The sequence below is a fragment of the Charadrius vociferus genome, unplaced genomic scaffold, assembly GCF_000708025.1.
Source record: "Charadrius vociferus isolate BGI_N301 unplaced genomic scaffold, ASM70802v2 scaffold365, whole genome shotgun sequence".
NCBI lineage: Eukaryota > Metazoa > Chordata > Aves > Charadriiformes > Charadriidae > Charadrius > Charadrius vociferus.
Genome location: NW_009648559.1, coordinates 414,253 through 433,585, shown reverse-complemented (window position 1 = coordinate 433,585; position 19,333 = coordinate 414,253). Strand labels below are relative to the sequence as shown.

The 19,333-nt window shown below is 40.5% G+C and overlaps 1 protein-coding gene across 5 annotated transcripts in view; it reads right to left on the bottom strand.

Moving 5' to 3' along the window:
- Window positions 1–19,333, bottom strand: part of ZFAND6 (zinc finger, AN1-type domain 6) — a 35,437-nt gene that overhangs the window by 12,188 nt on the left and 3,916 nt on the right. For 2 of the 5 annotated variants that reach the window (XM_009886102.1, XM_009886101.1), the window contains exon 1: window positions 612–762. In XM_009886102.1, the coding sequence (XP_009884404.1) occupies window positions 612–762 (151 nt within the window). Of the gene's footprint in view, window positions 1–607; window positions 782–19,161; window positions 19,236–19,333 lie in introns of those variants that run through there. The other 3 variants (XM_009886099.1, XM_009886098.1, XM_009886100.1) reach the window with 3 other exon arrangements.

Here is a 19,333-nt window from a genome sequence, read left to right as displayed (position 1 = left end):
CAGAGCAGAGAAAGGGTTCCTCTTTCTCATGACATTGCCATTCATTTAAAGGGGGAAGAGCCCTCTTTTTCTAGAGAGTGGATGTAGGAAGGCAGCACTTACTTCAATGGGAAATCTGCTTTGTAGGAAAGACCATAGTACACAGGGTGCTGGGCCAAAGAGAATAAAAAGTATCTCTATCTGAAGTCAGGAGAAACTATTCTTAAAAGGCATCTACAGGTTAATCCTTCAGCATCAGGCTGTAGAAACTAAACATCTGTGTTTTAATGCTTTTCGCAAACATTCCCCAAGCTAAGTGTTATCTCTACTGTCAGTAATTTCAGGAAAAATATGCTGGTATAATATTTTTTATATTTTTTGTATCTTGAACTTGGAAATACTCAGATTAATACAAAAGGTATTAGCAAAAGTCTACTTCTGAGCAGATTAATCACAGCACAATTATATTACAAGCATTTCACCCAAGTTCATTCTGTAAGGTAAGAAACATAAATAAAATGGTTTGCACTAATGCTCCTATATTTTTAGTATTTAGACGTGATCAGGAAGCAAGTTGCTGTCTACTGTGTCGTTTTGAGCTGTTTAAACAGACCTATGTTAGCATTACTTACCAGGAGGGCTAATTCTACCATTACTGTTCTGCCGTTGAAGATGTTCTTTGTAGCACACTGAACACATGCCATTTGTACGAGGATTCCCATAAAATCCGCAACCAGTGGAACAAAGCATAGGCACTTGGCTACGGTTAGTTTCTTGAGCCATTTTCCCTTCTTCTATAAACCTGAAATTGACACACACAACCCAGTATTTACAGGCCTGAGAAACCCTGCTTTTACAGTTGACACTCGAAAAGCTGAAGTTTCCTATAGCTCAGCAAAAGAGATCTAGAAAAAACACCTTGCAGGTAACTCGATGCCCTTTCCTAAAAAGTCTATAGTCTGACCAATAAATAGTCATATGTATGTTTTGCAGGACCCATACATACAGACCCACTCCCACCATTTTACAGTCAATCTATAGCCCACAGAGAAAAGTGATTCTAGAGAATATTGGAAGTATTCCTGCTTCTAGCAGCAAGTTAAGGGGAGGTAAGGGAGGAGAGCACCTATGCTGAACTCTTCTTGAAACTTGAACACCTGATACTGGGAATGAGAACTGTAAAATGAAAGACAAGCATGGCAACACGTGCTTACTTACTGCATAATAATTATAATTAACAACAGTCACATGAATTTGCAAGTTACCGTTTAGTCACCACGTCATTAGTGGACAACACAACTACTTACCACAAAACCCGTATTATGATTTTTCATATGCAAAAAGAAAGTCACCCTTTCAGTTGAAAATATTAGACTAGGTACCCATACCTCCTATATATGAATTTTGTGTGAAAATACACTAAAAATGAGAAATAAGAGATAAATTTCAAGGCAACTCATAACATCCTTAAATTCAGTTTTCATAAACTCTACCATTTGTATTTTTTTGTCCCTGGCTTGTAAAGATCCGTAAGCCTTCTTAAGACAAGAAAATTACAACAAATCACCATTTTCAACAGCGTTCAGAGACTCCTAACTATTCTCAAATGGTCTGACTTTAAATCAGTTATTGACATCTGTCACTTAGTGAGAAAATTAATTTTCCATTTTTTGCCCCACTCCAAAAATATATTCTTGTGCTTTTTTGTATCTGTTTTGAAAGAAAAAAAAAACACCTTCTCATTAAGAAACTAAGTATCTCAAGGTATCAATTATTTCATTGAAGATCAATTTAGGTCTACCATTTTATACTTCCCAATTATAAATTGGGCTGAAGCATGGATAATTTCAATTCTTCAAGTCAAACCAAAGATAAGCAATATTACAGAAAAAAAAAATAATCAATCTTTCAAGTATATATGTCAAAAGCAAAGAAAAAAATCCAGAGGGGAAGGGGTTTCAAGATACTTGAATACTTCATCAATTATAAAAACTAACCAAGTTATAAAACTAGATTAAACCACAGTAAGTACAGCGGGGTAAAAAGATTTGCTTTTACATAAGATGTAGTTGGAGCCAAATACAAACAAGTTTCCCATTATTTTGTTTTTAGATAAATATCCTCATCTCCTCTCACTCCCACATCCATTGCATTTTGTTTTTATTTCCCCAAAGCATATGAAATTGATACCTCAAAAGCAAACCTCTGGGTTGCAAAGCTAACAGCAACACAGAAACAACAGTCAAGTCTTCTGCTCACAGCAGTAAGGTACTCTACTCTAAGGATGAGCAAGTAATTCAAGATATAAGAAAAGGAAGATGTACAGGCAGGAAGACAAAAAAAAAATCCGATAGTATCTTATTCAGCTTCAACCTGCAATTAAGCTTATTTCAGCTGTTTGACTGTACTTCCCCACCCCAATAAAGAAGAATTTGCTTGTGACATACAAAGCCCCCATTGACCTCAAACGACAGCTAATTTTGATTTTGCTGAAGTACTGTACTTGTAGCTGAAAGAGCACTTTCATTCCTGCCTTTCTCCAGACAGCCCTTTAGAACGAAGTTGCAAGTAGCGCATGTGGGAATTCAATTCTTATGCTTAGCCCAACATTCAGCGAAGCCATTTCAGGAGAATGTAAATGAACACACGTTTTCTGTGCTTTGGTAACTCAAACCAATTTAAAGATGAAACCTTACGCAAGCCACTTTTGGCACAGGATATTTAAGATGGAAAGACTAATTAAAAAAACAACACTTTGGATAGAATATTTCAAGGGCTAATAGAGAACTCAATGTCACAATACAAGTATTAATCCTTTCAATTTTAGACCGCAGCACATTAGAAGAACCCTACCACACTAACTTTCAAAATTTACCATGATTACCTTTCAGTCAATAGCTAGTTTCAAGCAGCACGCAGGGACTCAGTAACAGCACTGGTTACTGCTATTTTCTTATTCCCCCACACAACCGTTGCTGAAGGGACTGGGTGCTAACGCAATCACAGCATAACAATTTCTAACACGGACAAGAACAAAATAAGTCTGCTCCAATTCAATAAACAAATTGTGAAAGGTGCACAAAGATGCCCAGAAGAAAAACAAGAAAAGCCAGACTGAGTTCCAGCTAAGCCAGTTCCCGAGTTCATTAACCAGTGGATCCTGCCACCAGCCAAAGCACAAGCCACTGGCATGAGGCTCCAGCACACTTAAATCTCCAAGGGGAAGTGCCAGGGATTCTTCTGAAGAGTTTTAATAAAAGCCACAGGAAGCGGAAGATCCTTCACTGGTTGCTAATATTTGGGAAACAAAATAGAGAAGAGATAGCATCAAACTGATGCAATGTTATTAAGTCAAATGAGAAAGAAGTTGAGCCAATACCATAGCTTGTTGCATTCAGAAGGGGCAAACACATACATTCCCCCAAACCAGCTCCAGTGCTCAGCTGGACCCTCACCAACCCAAAAAGTTCCTGAGCAGGGGGAGGGAGGGGGGGTAAGGACTGTCACCACCACAGAAATTTTTCTAACAATTTGGTGAGCTCAATCAGCCTATACACAAAAACTGAAAAGAAAAAAAGCACAACACACAGGGGGGAGAACTCTGGAACAGATGCAAGGGATGACACGTGACTGGGAGGGACAACACACATTTTAGCAGCCTGTAAGCCGCTGAGATGGTTGAACTGATCTATTGGAACCCTAAAGCCACAGTATGCCAAAACAGTACAATGAGCTTTTGCTCCCCTGCTTCTCACTCCCTCTCCCATGCTGCTCCCTCCCTCTCACATCACTGAAATGAATCAAGGAAGCAATCAAACTTAGAAAACCAACCACTCCATCTTTCGCCAATTAGTTTTAACAGGCTGGTTTCCGAGCTTGTGTTTGTCACGTGTGCTGTCTGGGCACAAGAGGGTCTAGCTGCAGACACGTGTGGAACCGCTTGCTTCAGCGGCGGAGCAGGCTTAAAGCATTAGGAGAACCGCCAGCCAAAACCAGGCATTGAAAATATAAGAGAACACAGATCTAAGTACTGGCAGATCCTGCCACCGTCCTTCAGACATGCCTCTCATACACATCTACTACTGCGTGAGGGCAAAGGCCAAGATGACACAGCACTGTGCCTCAGGGACTTTTCTTCCTCACCACTCAGGCACGGCAGGAGCCAAACAGCCACAAGCAGAGCAGCCCAACTCTCTCTCCATCTCAGCAAATACGAACAGCAAGAGATCATTGAACAGATGTTTTTGGGGGGAGGGAAGACCTCCCCTCACCCCAGTGCTTGGCTCAGCTTCAGATGATTTTTGTTTCAACACTGTCTGTAATTCCTCACGCAGGAAGATCTGTAGTATCGCTGAGCCCAATCATGCCATAAGGCAGTAATGGTGGGCTGTCACTGAAATTGCACCCTTGGAAGTGCTGTGAAAGGGCTGAGCCTGCTCCCGCGGCCCCAGCCCCCACTGCGTGCCCCCACCCCTTCCTTGAGTCACATCAGCTCCTCCATCTGATGGGAAAAACAGCAATATTTATTCTGATGGCCTGAAGAACTTGCTGACAGAAGATCAACTCTAGAGAACTGACGTGCTGTGCAAAGGAAGGGTCAAGGCTAAAAATAGGACGACCCTTTTTAGGGGCAGCTAGCCCTTGCTGAGCATCAAGCCTAGGGTAAAACATACCCCAAGTGCAGACCCTACCCGTAGTTTCAAACTGGTCTGCTAGCTTGGCTTCAGCACAAAACTTGATGCAACTTCACAGCTGAAGTAACAGCAAGGTCTTAGGATCAATCAGCTACAGGTATGATCCACTTGGTTGGAGGTGTCACAAAACAAACGTGGAGCTTGTACAGCTGCTGGAAATACCTCTGGGCTCTGGCAGTTTCCCCTCCCCGAGCTGTGCTTGCAACATGCTCATAGGGTCATCCTGTTAAGATGAATCAATTTTGCATTCAGAGTAAAGAAAGAAAACAACCTTTACAATATTTTAAGCATGTTCCCTGCTTTGCTTGACAGTATAGTTGTATAACCAGTTGTACAAGCGCTAATGAGAAGGAAGCACAGCAGAGGGAAGGGCAAGAGCCTTAAACAACCCCCTCAACCCAACCCCAGAACATCTACTTTATTGAAGCTTACGGAATAAATGGCGTCTTTATTAGATAAAAATTGCCGAGCTTAAGCTGAAATTACCTTTTATAACCTTCTTCTCAATTTAAAAATATTTATTGTCACTAGAAGCATGGCAGCACACAGCTCTGCAGACTAAGTCCTTCTATTCCTACAAATTTAGTGTAGGAAACCCAGTCCCGTTACTCCTGTCATACACAACTTTGTGCATCCAGAAGGCTTGCTTACTGCTGCTACAGTCCTACCATTCCCCCCTCACCAGTGCACAACCTCAGAAAGTTATTCTCTGTACCGAGAAACAGCCACAACAAACCGTACAAAGGACATGCTCGATTAGAAAATGTAAATGGAGATGAAGGTGTGGAAACACCAAAGCAGGGTAAGTCTTTTGGACAGCAGGTTCCCTGGGAAAAGAGCCACCTCTTCCAATACTCCACAAAGCAAGTAACAAAATACTTGTATATATCCTTTCTCCACAGAGCAGGCACCATGGGACTGGTCTTTTTTCCCCTCCTTCTTTTCCTTTTTAATTAAAATGTTTATATGCTACTAGTTTCAAATAACTGATACCCTAGCTTTATAGGCTTCAAATGTTAATCAGTAAGATCAGAGAGAGCAGCATTTAGCAGAATTAAACACACAAGGTTTAGGCATAATCTCTTTTACCCCTGCTCTCAAAAAGAAAAAAAAAAGTCCCGCACAGAAGCCAGCCTTGTCTTCTTCTGTCTTCCCCGAAGAAAAATGTCTCTTGAATTCTAGTTGTCCAGATCCTCACATCCACTACCCCAGCTGAAGTACAGTCCAGTGCTCTGCAAACACTCCTAAAAATTCATGACTGGTATGAGAAGGATCCCTCCCAAATGCTAACGCTGAAGCAGAAGAGACCACCCAAACAGCATTCTGCTTCAGCTGCAGCACCAAACCAGACAGTTTGAACCATACTGATGCCAGTTTTGAAAATGCTTCTCAAAGAGAAAGCAGAGCACTTAGTGTAAGCGACTCTCTTCGCTGTCAAAGATCAACGCGCTGACAAATTTCAACTGACACTCACCTCAAAGGATGAATCCAATTTTTAACAGTGATTAAAATATCCCCTCCTCCATCATAATCACCTTTATAATGAAGCAGTTCAGCGCTGATTTAAGTAGTACCAGTACTAATGGTCATTTTCCCTTTGTGCTAATAAAGCCAGAAGACACAGCAAAAATGGTGATTTGTGCTGCTTAAACATGTAATGCTTCATCCCAGGCACAAATAAAAGCAAGATATGAAGTTGCGCCATCAAAAATACATTTCATTTTAAAGCATGTACTGGTATGGATATCTGATACCACTTGTATCAGACGTATGAAAAGGCATGTCGGTACAAAAAACAATAGGAAATGCATTCCTCTATAGGCTTATCAAAATAAATGGCAAATGAAGGCGTAAAAGCAGAGCTCTGTTGAATCTTGCTGCAGAAGTTACCAGAGCACTGGCTGTGTTCGAGGATAACGCTTCACAGCAGAATTTGCAGAGACACAGGTGCTCAGGTGTCCTGCTGGAAGCAGGACGCTACTTAGGGTATAAAGCACTAAACTCACAAATTAACAGCAAGTTACAGAACGGTCCTGTTCTCTTTTACTCTGTTGCTCTCTCCCAAAAGGCCCCAATTTACATTCACTGAGCAGTCATTTGTAGCTGCTTTAAGGCATTACCACGTCCCAGCAACTTGCTATGGAGCCAAGAAGAACTGGCAGATTTGAATAGGGGCCTCAGCCATCACAGTTCAGCCCAGCTTGCTGGTTACAGTCAGACATGTCATTCCATCTACAGCTCACCCTGGCTAAAACACTACAGCTGGTTCAGATTTGCCAGCATAGCTACATGTGTAGTTACACTCTGACCCAGTTTCATCAGAATACTTGGAGTTAAAAAAGTGAATATGGTTAAGGACCAACTGCAAGCAGATCTGTAAGGGCAGTGACCTCTTTGTTCCTGTAGCAGCAGAACACACAGCTGCTGCATTCTTCAGAACACAGGAGTTATCCAACTTTCTCAGCACCAAGAGAATCCACGCATTTTAAAAGCTTCCAATTCATTACAGTAGGCCTCCAGCTTTCTTCCTGCTCACAACTACAGTTTTAAGTTGCAATTTGAACTACTGAAGCAGAATTTATATAATGACTTAATATCGAAAACAAAATATCCAAACTAGTGACCAAAGACTTACATAAGATGTTCTCTCAACTCACTTGACAAGCCATCCAATATCTACTTATGTTCCAGTCTATTCCTGTTGAACAGCTTTTTATTTTTGTTTCATGCGTAGACTTATTTTAGGCTAAAATGAAGCACTTGCATTAGACACTGCTAGCAGAAACTTTACAAAAAGATGGAAAGAATTACAAAAGTCTTGTCTTCACTCCTAATTCAAGTTTAAATCCTTGAATTAAAATATAAATAAAATTTGGACCCTCAAGAAAGCTACATTCCCTGTAGAGTGTAAATCCCAGATTTAAAACGGGAGGAAAACTGCAAAAGAATCACACTGAGGGGAAAAAAAGAGAGCCCCAAGTATGAGAGAAAGTGCAATCTCAGAAGCGGCAGATGGACAGAAAAGAGAGAGTTCCGGTCTTAGGAAGGGCAGGAACATCAGCAACTTTCACAACTAATCTGAGCCAGAATATCATACTACCAATGTTACATCATTATACAACCCAGGAACACTTGGTATAGACAAAGCCTCTAGTGTGCATTGCGAACTACAGCTGTCTGCTCTTGTACTCAAGGTTACACGAGGAACAAGAGAACATTTCACTACAACCTCTTCACTCTTACTAGGCAAGAACAAAGACGCACAGATTCTATACTGGTATCAAGAAGATCACTGATAATAAGGGTTCAGCTTTCTATGCTTGTCTGCATACACTATTAATAGATGTTACTTTGAAACTGTAATTGCTACTTGTGGCCACGCTCAACCTTTGCAAAGTACAGATTACTAGAATCAAAGATTAACTGCTGTAAAACAGGGTACCTCAGAAACTCTCATTCACCTCACGCAAATGCATCAAATTACTTACAGTGACCACTTAAAGTCTACAAACAAAAACCAGAAGCATAAGCAAGTTTTTCTTATTTAATTTCCAAACTTTTTAGTACAGTCACTTTACCAAACAAAGAGGCAATTCCATGAAGTTCACTGCTCCACTGATTAATCCTAAAAAAATAACAAGCAATGTTAACAGGTACATTTTATTAACTAGTAGGAGGAATCACATTTTGCTTACATGGTATTTCAAAGAGGCAGAGTACAGACAAAAGGAGTTTCATGAAAGTGTTGGAATTCCGGAAAGCTGCCACACAGAGCTACCGGGTGACAGCTACTACATGATGGTGGGGTTTTGGGGGGAATGACCACTACTTTATGGTGGAGCATCCGGTAACTGCTGCAGCACCTAAAATGCTCACACCATGCTACAAAATGTGGTACTCTTTACACAGCCTTCAAGAATTTTCCTCCTATTTATCGTATATTTCAATTTGAGCCTAAAGCAGCACAATACAACTCAAGACACCAAGGATTATCATTTTTAGTACATTTAAGCACGTACATTTGGACTTCTTAGTAGTTCAAGACTAACACTGCAGCACCACTACAATTAGGCCCTTTGTATGACAGTACCCAAATTTTTGTGAAATTCAAAGAAACATCATATTTTTTTTCTCTGACTTAGAAAACTTAGTAACCTCTTATTTACTTCTTATTCCCCAGTAGCACAATACATTCATAGGCAATCCCAGTTAATCCAGGAAGCTCCAGCCCAGGGAAGTATGTAGATGCTTTCAGATAGAGCACCACTAACATGTTCTAAGTTTCTGTCTCCTTCAGTGATGACTATCAGAAAATCTAAGCTGACAAAGCTGCCCTTTTGGAGAGGTCAACCCGAATGCAAGTAAAAAAAAAAAAAACCACACAAAAATACCCAACCCCACACCACAAAAGTCGTTTTTTGGGTTCAAGAGAAAAAAAAGAGGCAAATAACCCTTGGAGCTGGACATGCTTGTTTACAGCAAGACACAACAGGGACCTTCAATAAAGATAACTAGTTAAACATTAAAAGCAGTGACAGCAACATACTAACTATAGCTGTTCTGTACAGAGTAAAGACAACTTCTGAGTGAATTACAGACCAAGAAAAGTGAAGATGAGAAAAGAGCACGTCACGTGTTTCTGGAAGCTGTTTTTGTATTGGTATCTCTGGGAGAGTTATGGCGAGAGAAGCCCAAGATGCATATCTGAGGAATGCAGACAGGACACTCGCCAGCCACCCCACTGGGCATACTGTCCTACCCAAAGCACTGCATGTCCACACACAAGCCAGAGAAGAGACCGAAGCATTTTTCTCCAAAAATGTAAGGTTGTACTTACTCAGTTTAGCCAACCCAGATCACCCAAGATTTAAGGCTAAGGGCAGGCAGGCTCAGCAGGTCCAGTTTTGGAAGATGGCTGTCTCTATGACAATGCTGCCACAGAAACCATACATGAAGTTACACTTGTGATAGAACATGCAACTACTAATAAAAGAGCATACTTTTAGGTAGTGCTAGCTCTGGCGTCTCTGCTCAAGAGGAATAAAGATTCAGGAGTTACACCCATTAGAAAAATCAAACCACCTCAGTAATTACTTGTCAGCAGTCAGCTACGTCAACTCGCACAAACCACAGTTTCCATCATGTGTAGCTGAACCGGTGTCAAGCTGCACTCGTTGCAGATACTACTTGAGGAGCCCTTATCTTTCCTCTAGAGTTTGTGCTATCCCATAGCTGTACTTTGACATTAAGGTGCCTAAGCCAAAGACTGCAGGAATCCTCAAGTTGCTCTCCATATTTCTACACAGCCCTATAAATTTAGAGCTTACTTGAAATCTGTCAGATTAGAAATGCCTTCTTTTAAAACGTTCTATAAAAGATAAGAAAGCTACTCAAACAGACAAGACAAGGCTACATTCTGCTTTCTTTGGCATCATATATTGAAGTCGGCCATTTCAGAAATCAGAGGTTATGTAAAATTAGAATCAGATTCTAAAATTCTCTACATTCCCTTAAGATACCAGACCAATGTTTAAGGGATGCAGAAGGAGGGCAACTCCATAAACTATCTTTGATGCTACAATTTAAAACAGGTTTGGCTTTACAAACTGATAAAAAATAATCTGTAAGAAGAATTCAAACACTTACAAGATTACCCATATAATTACTCGAAGAATAGATATAGATTCAGTAATCGCTTCTTTTGAGCTTCAGTGAATAAGTAATCTTCTCTCAATACAGCATAAGTTTCACTTATTTTAAGCATACCAAACCCAGAAGAGATAAAAGCCGCTTTAACACAAGTTCCCAAAATAGACAGCTTCTTGTTAACAAAACACCTGTTGCTGAGAACTGACAGTAAGCACAAAACACATTATAATTTGTTTTTGTAAACAGCACTATGTAGAATTTTAATTGGCTTATAATGCTACAGTTCTATGTGGGCCTAATGCTAAGGGAGGTCCTGCTCTAATATCAGGGTTCCAAGCTGTTAATAAATAAAACCACCATCATCATCATTTCTGGCTAGGGCATCTTGAATTCAACTTAACTTCCAAGAACATTGTGATTATCATGCATGATGTGTTGCTCTATTTAGAATTATGCACTATGTCTAATTTAAGTGTTCAAAATTATACAATATCCTTACTGTGGTTTGATGGGGAGCTCAACCTAAAGCTAAAGCCTGACCAAACAAAGAGGGTATTTGAGGACAAGTTTTTGGGAGAAGAGGTATAAGTATGATGTTCCCTGTGGCAAAGCTGCATTCCTCATCTTTTGCAATGCACTTAAGTTTAGCCAAGGGACTCAAAGGTGCTACTTTGTTTTAACCCTAGGGTTTTTTGGTTGGTTTTTTTCCCCCCCTTAATTATTATTTCAGTCACTGGGGAAGACAGCTTACATGATCCCAAACAAGTTACTGGATGTCTAAATATTAAAATCTATCACCCTGCACAAAGCATAGGAAAGTATTACACAGTTGATCAGCAGCCACCACAGGCAACTGACACCCATCACTTACTATACTGTCAACTTTCACTCAAGATATGAATACACCAACTCACTGGTCACAATATGAAGTTTTGCATCTTTCCTTAGTTCCCTCTTCAATGTCACCTTACAGTGTTTCAGGCACTGTAAACATCCATGTGAAACAAACACACATGCATCCAATATATACTTTATGCAACCAATGCAATTGTTTTACAATACATGTAATTTGGAGCTTTAGATACTACAACCATAGTGTTGCTGGGCCAGGAACTGATCTACTTTGAAGACTTCATTCTTCAAAATGCTGGTTTGGTTCCTGTATCTGGTTTATGGCACAGTCTACAGCTCTATGGCAAAACAGTCAAGGTTAACCGTGCTCTGCAACAAGAAAGTGGAACTACCCAGTTAGTATCAGAACTGAACTCTAAGCCATAGCCTCAGTCACAGTGCGTGCCAAGGAACAATGCAAGCTGCACACATCACCTAGAGCTCAGAGTGCAAATTATGTATGAGTTGCCTTGTGTCAGCCTTAACTATCCGCGACAGTGTCAGACTAATAGATAAGTGGCCAAGGAATGATCAGAAATTTGCACTATGTAAGGCGCTCTCCTTTCTGAAGGTTTCTAAAACTACACCACTCGCTCAGATGGAGAGGTCGTTACACTGTTTAGGAAAAGCTTAAGAACTATTGGAAGAAACTTGATTGAGGACAACTGGCATTTTTCCCACTGCCATCATGGAACAGAAAATAGGGTTTTTTTCCTATTTCTTTCCTAAGCCCATACAGAACAGACTGCACATATTTCAGTTTCTCAACTGACAAGAAAGCCAGAGCTGACAGCTTTCGAGTATAAGTCTGCATTGCAAACATTGTGCTTTAATCACCAGGGCATCCTTCTTACCTAATACTCCAGGTACAACTCTGCAAACTGCCTTTCTGATAACCAAGTATGCTGTTCATTCTGTTTTCAGACCAGATTCAGCCATGCGAGCATGCATTTCTAGTACAATGTCCCCCCCACTTACTGTCCAGAACACTTAGATCAGCAAGTCAAGAGCACAATAGCCTAAAAATAGCATGGCTGGATGCCACCGTCTCCCCATTTATTACGATGGTACCTTTGTACAGAGTTCTTTCTACAATTCTACATAGAAAAATACAGCCATAAATGGCTTTAAGGGAGGGACTTGTATCCAAAAGGGCCAAGCTGTTAAGTAGTGCCATGGGATTCCCCCTTTTTCCTCAAGCCACACAAACAGAAATTTGCATTTTTAGAAGCATTTTGAACAATAACTCTAAGTACATCTGACTTCTCTTTTTATCCTCTTGCCATAATACAGATCAACACATGACAGAGTAACAGCACTTTCTAGAGAAAAGAAAATTCATTATATAAAGGAGAAGTAGACAAACATAAAAAATGCAAGACAGATCTCTTTTCAATTATTTTGTTTGGCACTTTAAAGCCTGTATTACACTTTAGAATGGACGAAGCAGCAACAAAATCTGCTCACAAGATATTGAGCCTCAACTGTCAGCAAGGTGTGGCTTTCTATCACAATGCTAATTCCGTTCCACTCACAAACACTGCCCAATGGGGCTACTACCAGGAAAAAATGGAAAAAGAGCACAATATATTCCCTTTTAATACAGTATAAGGTCAGATACAAGAGGGAGATCAGCAAGACCAGTGCCCTTCAGCTTGGCCTAAAGATATATTCACAGACACCACAGCTTCAGCTGCTGCATTACGCTAGGCTAATTCCACAAGTACCACATCCTTGCTATGGTTTGAAAAACAAAAGGCCAATGCCCTAACACCATCTCCCAGAAGTCTCTTCTGTCTCGCACTCCTTTTGGGAAAGCAAAAAAACCCCACACTACTGTTGAAGAATATTTGTATCCCTTACATTAAAAATCATTAATTTTAACCCATAACCCTGGGTTTCAGGAGAAGACTTTCCCATTTTAACAACTAACTTGACACTGCTTAAGTAAACCCAGCAACACTGCAACATGCATTTTACACTGCATATGCCACCCCCTGTAAACTCTCCAGACAGAGCTATCAGGCCATACAAAGAAGTTTGAATAAATGCTTCACCTCAGGTCTTGACAGTCTGAGAAATTAAGGTGTCAGAGCTGCAGCAAGGACAGAGGTATCCCTCAACAGAGCAGACTGATATTTCAAGCATTCTGATTGTGTAGTGGGGGATCTGAGGCAAACGACAGAAGGATAAGTAGGTAGCAACTAATCAGGGATTTATTTATATAGAGAATGACTAGGTATAAACTTAAGACCATGGGTCACAGTCACACTATGACTTTGCAGAATAACAAGCTAATTCTTGCAAAAAAGAAGTTTCAAAAGTTTCACAGACACCAAGTTAGAGAAAAGCAAATGCAGGAAAGCAACACAATCAACTAAGTGACCAGAGTGTGAAATTAGATTTTTTTTGTTGTTGTTTTTCCAAAAAAAGATTTTTAAACCCAGTCAACTACTGCATCGCTACGCACAAGAGTTTTAAAATGCAATCAAAGCACTAAGTCAAGTTTGACTAGACTTATTAGGAAGGCAAAAAATTCCTGAACAGCTGACAGGCCAGTCCACAACAAATCAAATACTCCTTGATCCCAGCACTAGTCTCAGCCCCTGCATGGTTTGTCACACTCAGCTGACAACTTGTTTGTTATGTAACTAATAATACACTTACCCTGACCTATCCTTACTAATGCTGCCTTCCTCCTCTCCCAGGATACTTCAAACAAACCTCGTGAAAATACGCTGATATTCAAAACAATCCTATTGAGCAATTCTGAAGTCTCTTCCCTAAAAATAAAAGTTCCAGGTAAGTCCTTCATATTGCCACAATTTTTTTTTTTTTTCTTTTTTGCAGATTAGTAATCAAGTGGGTTTGATACCGTAAAACACTACAATAACTACAATAACTACTTTTCTAGTTACTTTTCACCAGGTCAATAACATTTGTTTGTTAACTAATACCTACAAAATTGCTTTATTCAAGGATTTAACACCAATATCCACCAGCACGTCATACTAGCATGATATTTAGACAGCATCATCCCAACATCAGAAGTCTGGTGAAGTTCACTTAGAAAACTCACCTTTATCAGCAAGAAAAGCTACCCTATAAGCTTCCCGATTCTGGAGGAGCCAGGCAGGAAGAATGATCTCCAAACATTTCAGTTTAATACTCAAAACACAGACACTTCTTTTGCCCCTGCCTTGGTAATAGTGCAGATTCCAATGCAAGGTCATTCTGTTGCACAGGAAGCATTCTGCTTCATGATAACATTACATTAAGGCCTTGATTCTATATATAATTTTAGAAAAATATCATCAATTCATACAGTTTAAATTCAAACAATTTTATCCTTCTTTGCAGTCTCATATCTCCCCTGCCACCCCGTCCTCAAAACCAGCATGATCAACAGCTCATTAAATGCTTTGTTCTGACAAACTAACTCAAAGACAGTCTTTTGTATAAAGAAACATGGATATGTCCAATTTATGTACAGAAATTCTACATTTTTTCCCTGCAGAATTGGTGGTTCTCTCTTGTCTCTCACCTCCAAATATGACTTAAAACCTTAAGTGGAAAATATCTGCCTTCCCCATGCAATATTCTGCTTTCATCAGCCCAATTTTATTCAACAGCACACCCACAAGAACTGTCTAGCCTCCTGCCTTGTTCAAGCTAATGGTGAAAACTTCAGTCCTTGTTTAAAAAAAAATAAATTACATCCAACACAAAACATTTAAACAAGCTGAAAGCACCTCACCTCTGTCCTCAAAATTACTGCTATTAAGCTCCCTTTCCAATTTGATTATTAAGTTTATATTTGTTTCCCTAATCCTTCACAGAGATAAAAATGCATTAGCATCATGAATCACAGGACACACCAGTGCAGTGTTGTCTTAAACCCTGGGCTAGCTAAACTGTTCAGGTGGTTGCCAGGGCCTGCCAAGTTAGCCACACTGTTTACAGTTTAGTTCTCCAGATACAGGATTATTATTATGTTTCAGACTGACAAATACCATATCCTGAAGGTTAGAGTCCTGTGATACAAATACATCCTGACAGGGCAGAATGGCTGAGCAGGGGTGGTCTTCAGCACGGAGACAGTTTCAGCTTCTGCAAACCATTCAGGGAAAGGAAGAGCTGTGTGTTTAACAGAACTGCTGCTTAAGACGGAGCTATTTTTAGGAAATACTCAAATGCAATAGTTGATTTGTCTAAGTAATACTCAAATGATTGTCTTCAGTTGATCTAAATGGAGCAGAAGATGGATCAAGTTAGGATTTAACTCGGTTTATCTCTTAATGCATAATTTAATAGCCAAAAAAGTTACTGTACAAATAAAGACAACTCAGTTTCTGTCAACAACTGAAGAGTGATCAAGAAAACACAACTTGATCAAGAAGATGTGATTTTTACATTGTCAAAGCTTTGTTTTTGCTAATCTCTATTTAGCTCAAAAGCCCTATAAACACAGTTGGAAGAAGGGATCTGTTAAAAATATATCACCCCACCACTTCAATTAAGGGCTGAGAAGCTTATGACACATCTGAGACATCCAACAAGAACAGGGAAGAAGGACTTAATGTTCCTGATATTTCTAAAGGTAAAAAAAAAAAAGCAGGTTTAAAAATCCCGAATGTTTCATGCCTCTCTTAAATGGATTTTGAAGCAAGAACAGATCCAAGCTATTTTTATTCCTTTGTAGGTCATGTGTAATTAACTGCTTATTTTCACAAAACCTTATTACAGCATAAACATCACTGGCCGGATCATCTGCCCCACCCAGACTGAGCTCCACACCACAGGAGGCCAACTATCTCCGTGAGGAGTCCCTGTATCTGCAGGAGAGGGCTGTCCCTCCAGTACCGACCGCCCCTGCAACTGCACGGCTGCAATAATCAACAGCTCCTGAGCTCACCCCTTCACCACATTTTCCTAGAAACTGCAAGCAAACTAGTTAACAGGCCTAACCCCACGTCTCAAACTACGGGCAGATGTCCCGTTTTGGATACAGGTGAAACTCTCTAAGATGACATTATTATTCTCCCGCACTCCCTTCTGCCTTGGGCACACAGCAATTAGCAAAAATGATCACTGAACCACTTGGGAAATAGGGGGAGGAAAAGGAGGGGAAAAGAGCCAGTTGGGTTGGCTCGAGTCACTAATTTAAAACAATTTAAGCTAGCCTAGTTGACTTTGTCTCCAGTGCTCACACGACCCACTCTGCTGGAGGAGCAGCGGGAGGCCCCTGTGCGTAGCAGAGGGCACTCAACAAGCTGAGATCCGAAGCCCACGTCACTGTTTGCAGGATGCCCTCCCTAAGGCTCCGGGTATGTTTTACAGAGATCATCCCATGGGAGGCACGCAGCCTTTTCTAAGTAGTATTAAACAGAACCAGAGCACAGGGCTGCCATCCCAGCACATGGTGGGCCACCCACTTCACGAAACTGGGAAGTACCACCAGCAGTCAGTGGACCAGAGAGCACAGATCCCCTTTGCCTTGTAAACAGAGGACATAAAATTCAGTCCTGCATTTTGTATGCAGGTTTACAATCACTTTTAAGAATCTCTTATTCACATCAGAGATGTATATTCCATCCTGGCACAAGAAGCAGACACATAAATCCCACAGCACACAACACATTCACAGTGTTTAAGATGTGCAGATGGAGCATGTGCAGGAGAAGGTTTTATGAACAAGAAGTGCTGGAACAACCAATCGTCATGCGGGGACAACACGGGTCCTGCCAGCGACGGCTTTGAATGCAGGCAAGAAACATTTGCTGTAGCCTGAATACAGAAGTTGTACAGCTGTGCCAGCAAAGTGGTATGTTTATCCTTTAGGGCAGATTTGCTTTCTACAAACAGCCTGCGTTAGAATTGTATACATGTGGAGAGAGTTGAACATTTCACTTCTGTGCTGAATAAACCAGGAAAATTGGTCCCAGATAACACATCTTTCCTAACTAAGTTGGGGGGCAGAAGGGACCCGAGAAGAATGGCTACTTAGTCATCAAGCAATATGAACCAAGTTGCCTCATGTATTCAGCTTTTTTCCTGTTATAAGCAAAACCGGCTACTGCTAAACATAGTATTGAGAATAGTACACAAATATTTAAGTTTGCTTCCTTTTGTTTAAGCAAGTCTAATACACATACTCTTAAGTTTATAGAAATTATATCAAACTATACTATTCTTCTTGCCCTAACCTGAGGCATCTGATCTAGCCACTCACTCTAGGCCTAGCATCACTTGCAAGTTAAGAAATGAATCAAAAATCCATGTATTTAAACATTTACATATCCCAGTCTTAAGTATCTCCCCTGACACATGAGATCTGGCCCACCTCTCAGCTAAAAGACCATATATAGTCACTGCTCATTTTAAAGTAGTATTTCCAGGGTTTAAATACAATCTAGAACATTAAAAAAAAATGCTACAAACAGCTGGCAGGAGTGAATTAGTAATTCAGACCTATAAGCCACTGGAGCGTGGCAAGATGCCAGCGTGTCAAGACACTCTGACATACATAAAAGTAATCCATACCCAGCATTTTGGGAGAAAACAAAATGGCTCAATGTAAAACTGAAAGAATGAGGTATACTTTAATAATCACACTTGTTTACATTCAATAAAGGTCTAAGCAATTGCTTTCCACTGTCACTTGGAAGATTATTGCTCAATTTTCACATCCATTCTTCTATCATCTTGACTAATCATAGAAAACCCATCAAACTCCTTAGATTCAACAAGTATTAGGGCCACGAGTACTTCTTTCTGATTCCCAGGATCAGCGTATACAGACAAAAGTGTTTTTATAAAAACCAGGAAATATTTAGAGAAGTAAGAAAATATATTCACCATTCTGAAAGCATTGTTCTGTACATGGCCTCATCTAACATACTTGTCAAAGATACAGAAAGGATTACAATTAAAAGAAAGTCTTCATTCTCATTAGAAACCCCCTGCTTCCTGACTCAACACTTCCTGCTCTCCTCCCTCTCACCCTATCCCATGCCACCCATGGCAAATCGGACTTTTCCTGTTCCTGAAGACCTTTCCGATGCAGAAAGTGTCGCTAAAAATACCATATATGATAAAGCTGGTACAGAAACTGGAAAGAATCTTCCCTCAAAGAAAACACCTGCTATGCTTAGGCAATACAGGATTCAAATGAGAATCTGACCGATTCCAAAGAAAAAAAAAAAAAAAAGACCCCCCCCCCCCCCCTTTTTTTTTTTTGGCTAGAAGGGTAGTAGCTGCACCACAGGGCAATAACACATAATTTTCCTGCCCATGTTTGTAATCAGAGCTCTGACAGACCCAGATACTCTGCAAAACTAATTAAAAAAGAAGAGAAAAATGGTAATGCTTTACATAATTTTTACATATCTTTGTTCTAAATGCTAGAGACCTGAGAGACATTCATCTCATCAAGAACAAATATACAGACAACAGCACAGCAGTCTTCAGTGATACAACAAAAGGCAATTTAAGACAAATGACTTAGAGCAAATGCTATCACTGAATAATCCCACAGCAGCTGTCATAATTCGTTAGCTCAAATCTCATCAGCATCAGAGAAGTTAGAGTTAAAATCGAGCTCTCTTCCTGTAACATTGTGTAACTCCAAACCAGCAGCATTATCCTCGCTATTTTAGAATTAACGTTTCTCCCTAAGATAAGGTGGAAAGACTCGATCCTTCCACGCGAAAAAACACCCCGGTGCAAGCCAACAGATGACAAAAGAAACTCGGTCAAGTTTGAGCCCCTCAACACCTTATTTCCTGTCTAAAGAGCCCTTTTGTTCTGCTTCCCTGCATAAATGTTAATATTCTGCCACCATTAGAAAACGAAACAATGAAAAAAAAAAGCCCCACGCACATGAACTCCACTGCCCCAGAGGGCGAAACAACGCCACACGACGCGATTAGAACCGGAAAATTCCTACCAACAAAATCTCCACAATTTGCTGTTTGCTTCACCCCAGATTAACTTCACTTGAAGCTGTACTTCGGCGCAACCTAGCCTGGACGCGCAGCCCCGCCTCCCCCGCCCCTATTGGCCATGGGGAAGAAGCCCCGCCCCTCCAGCCAGGCTTCGCTCCCCGATTGGCGGGGCGG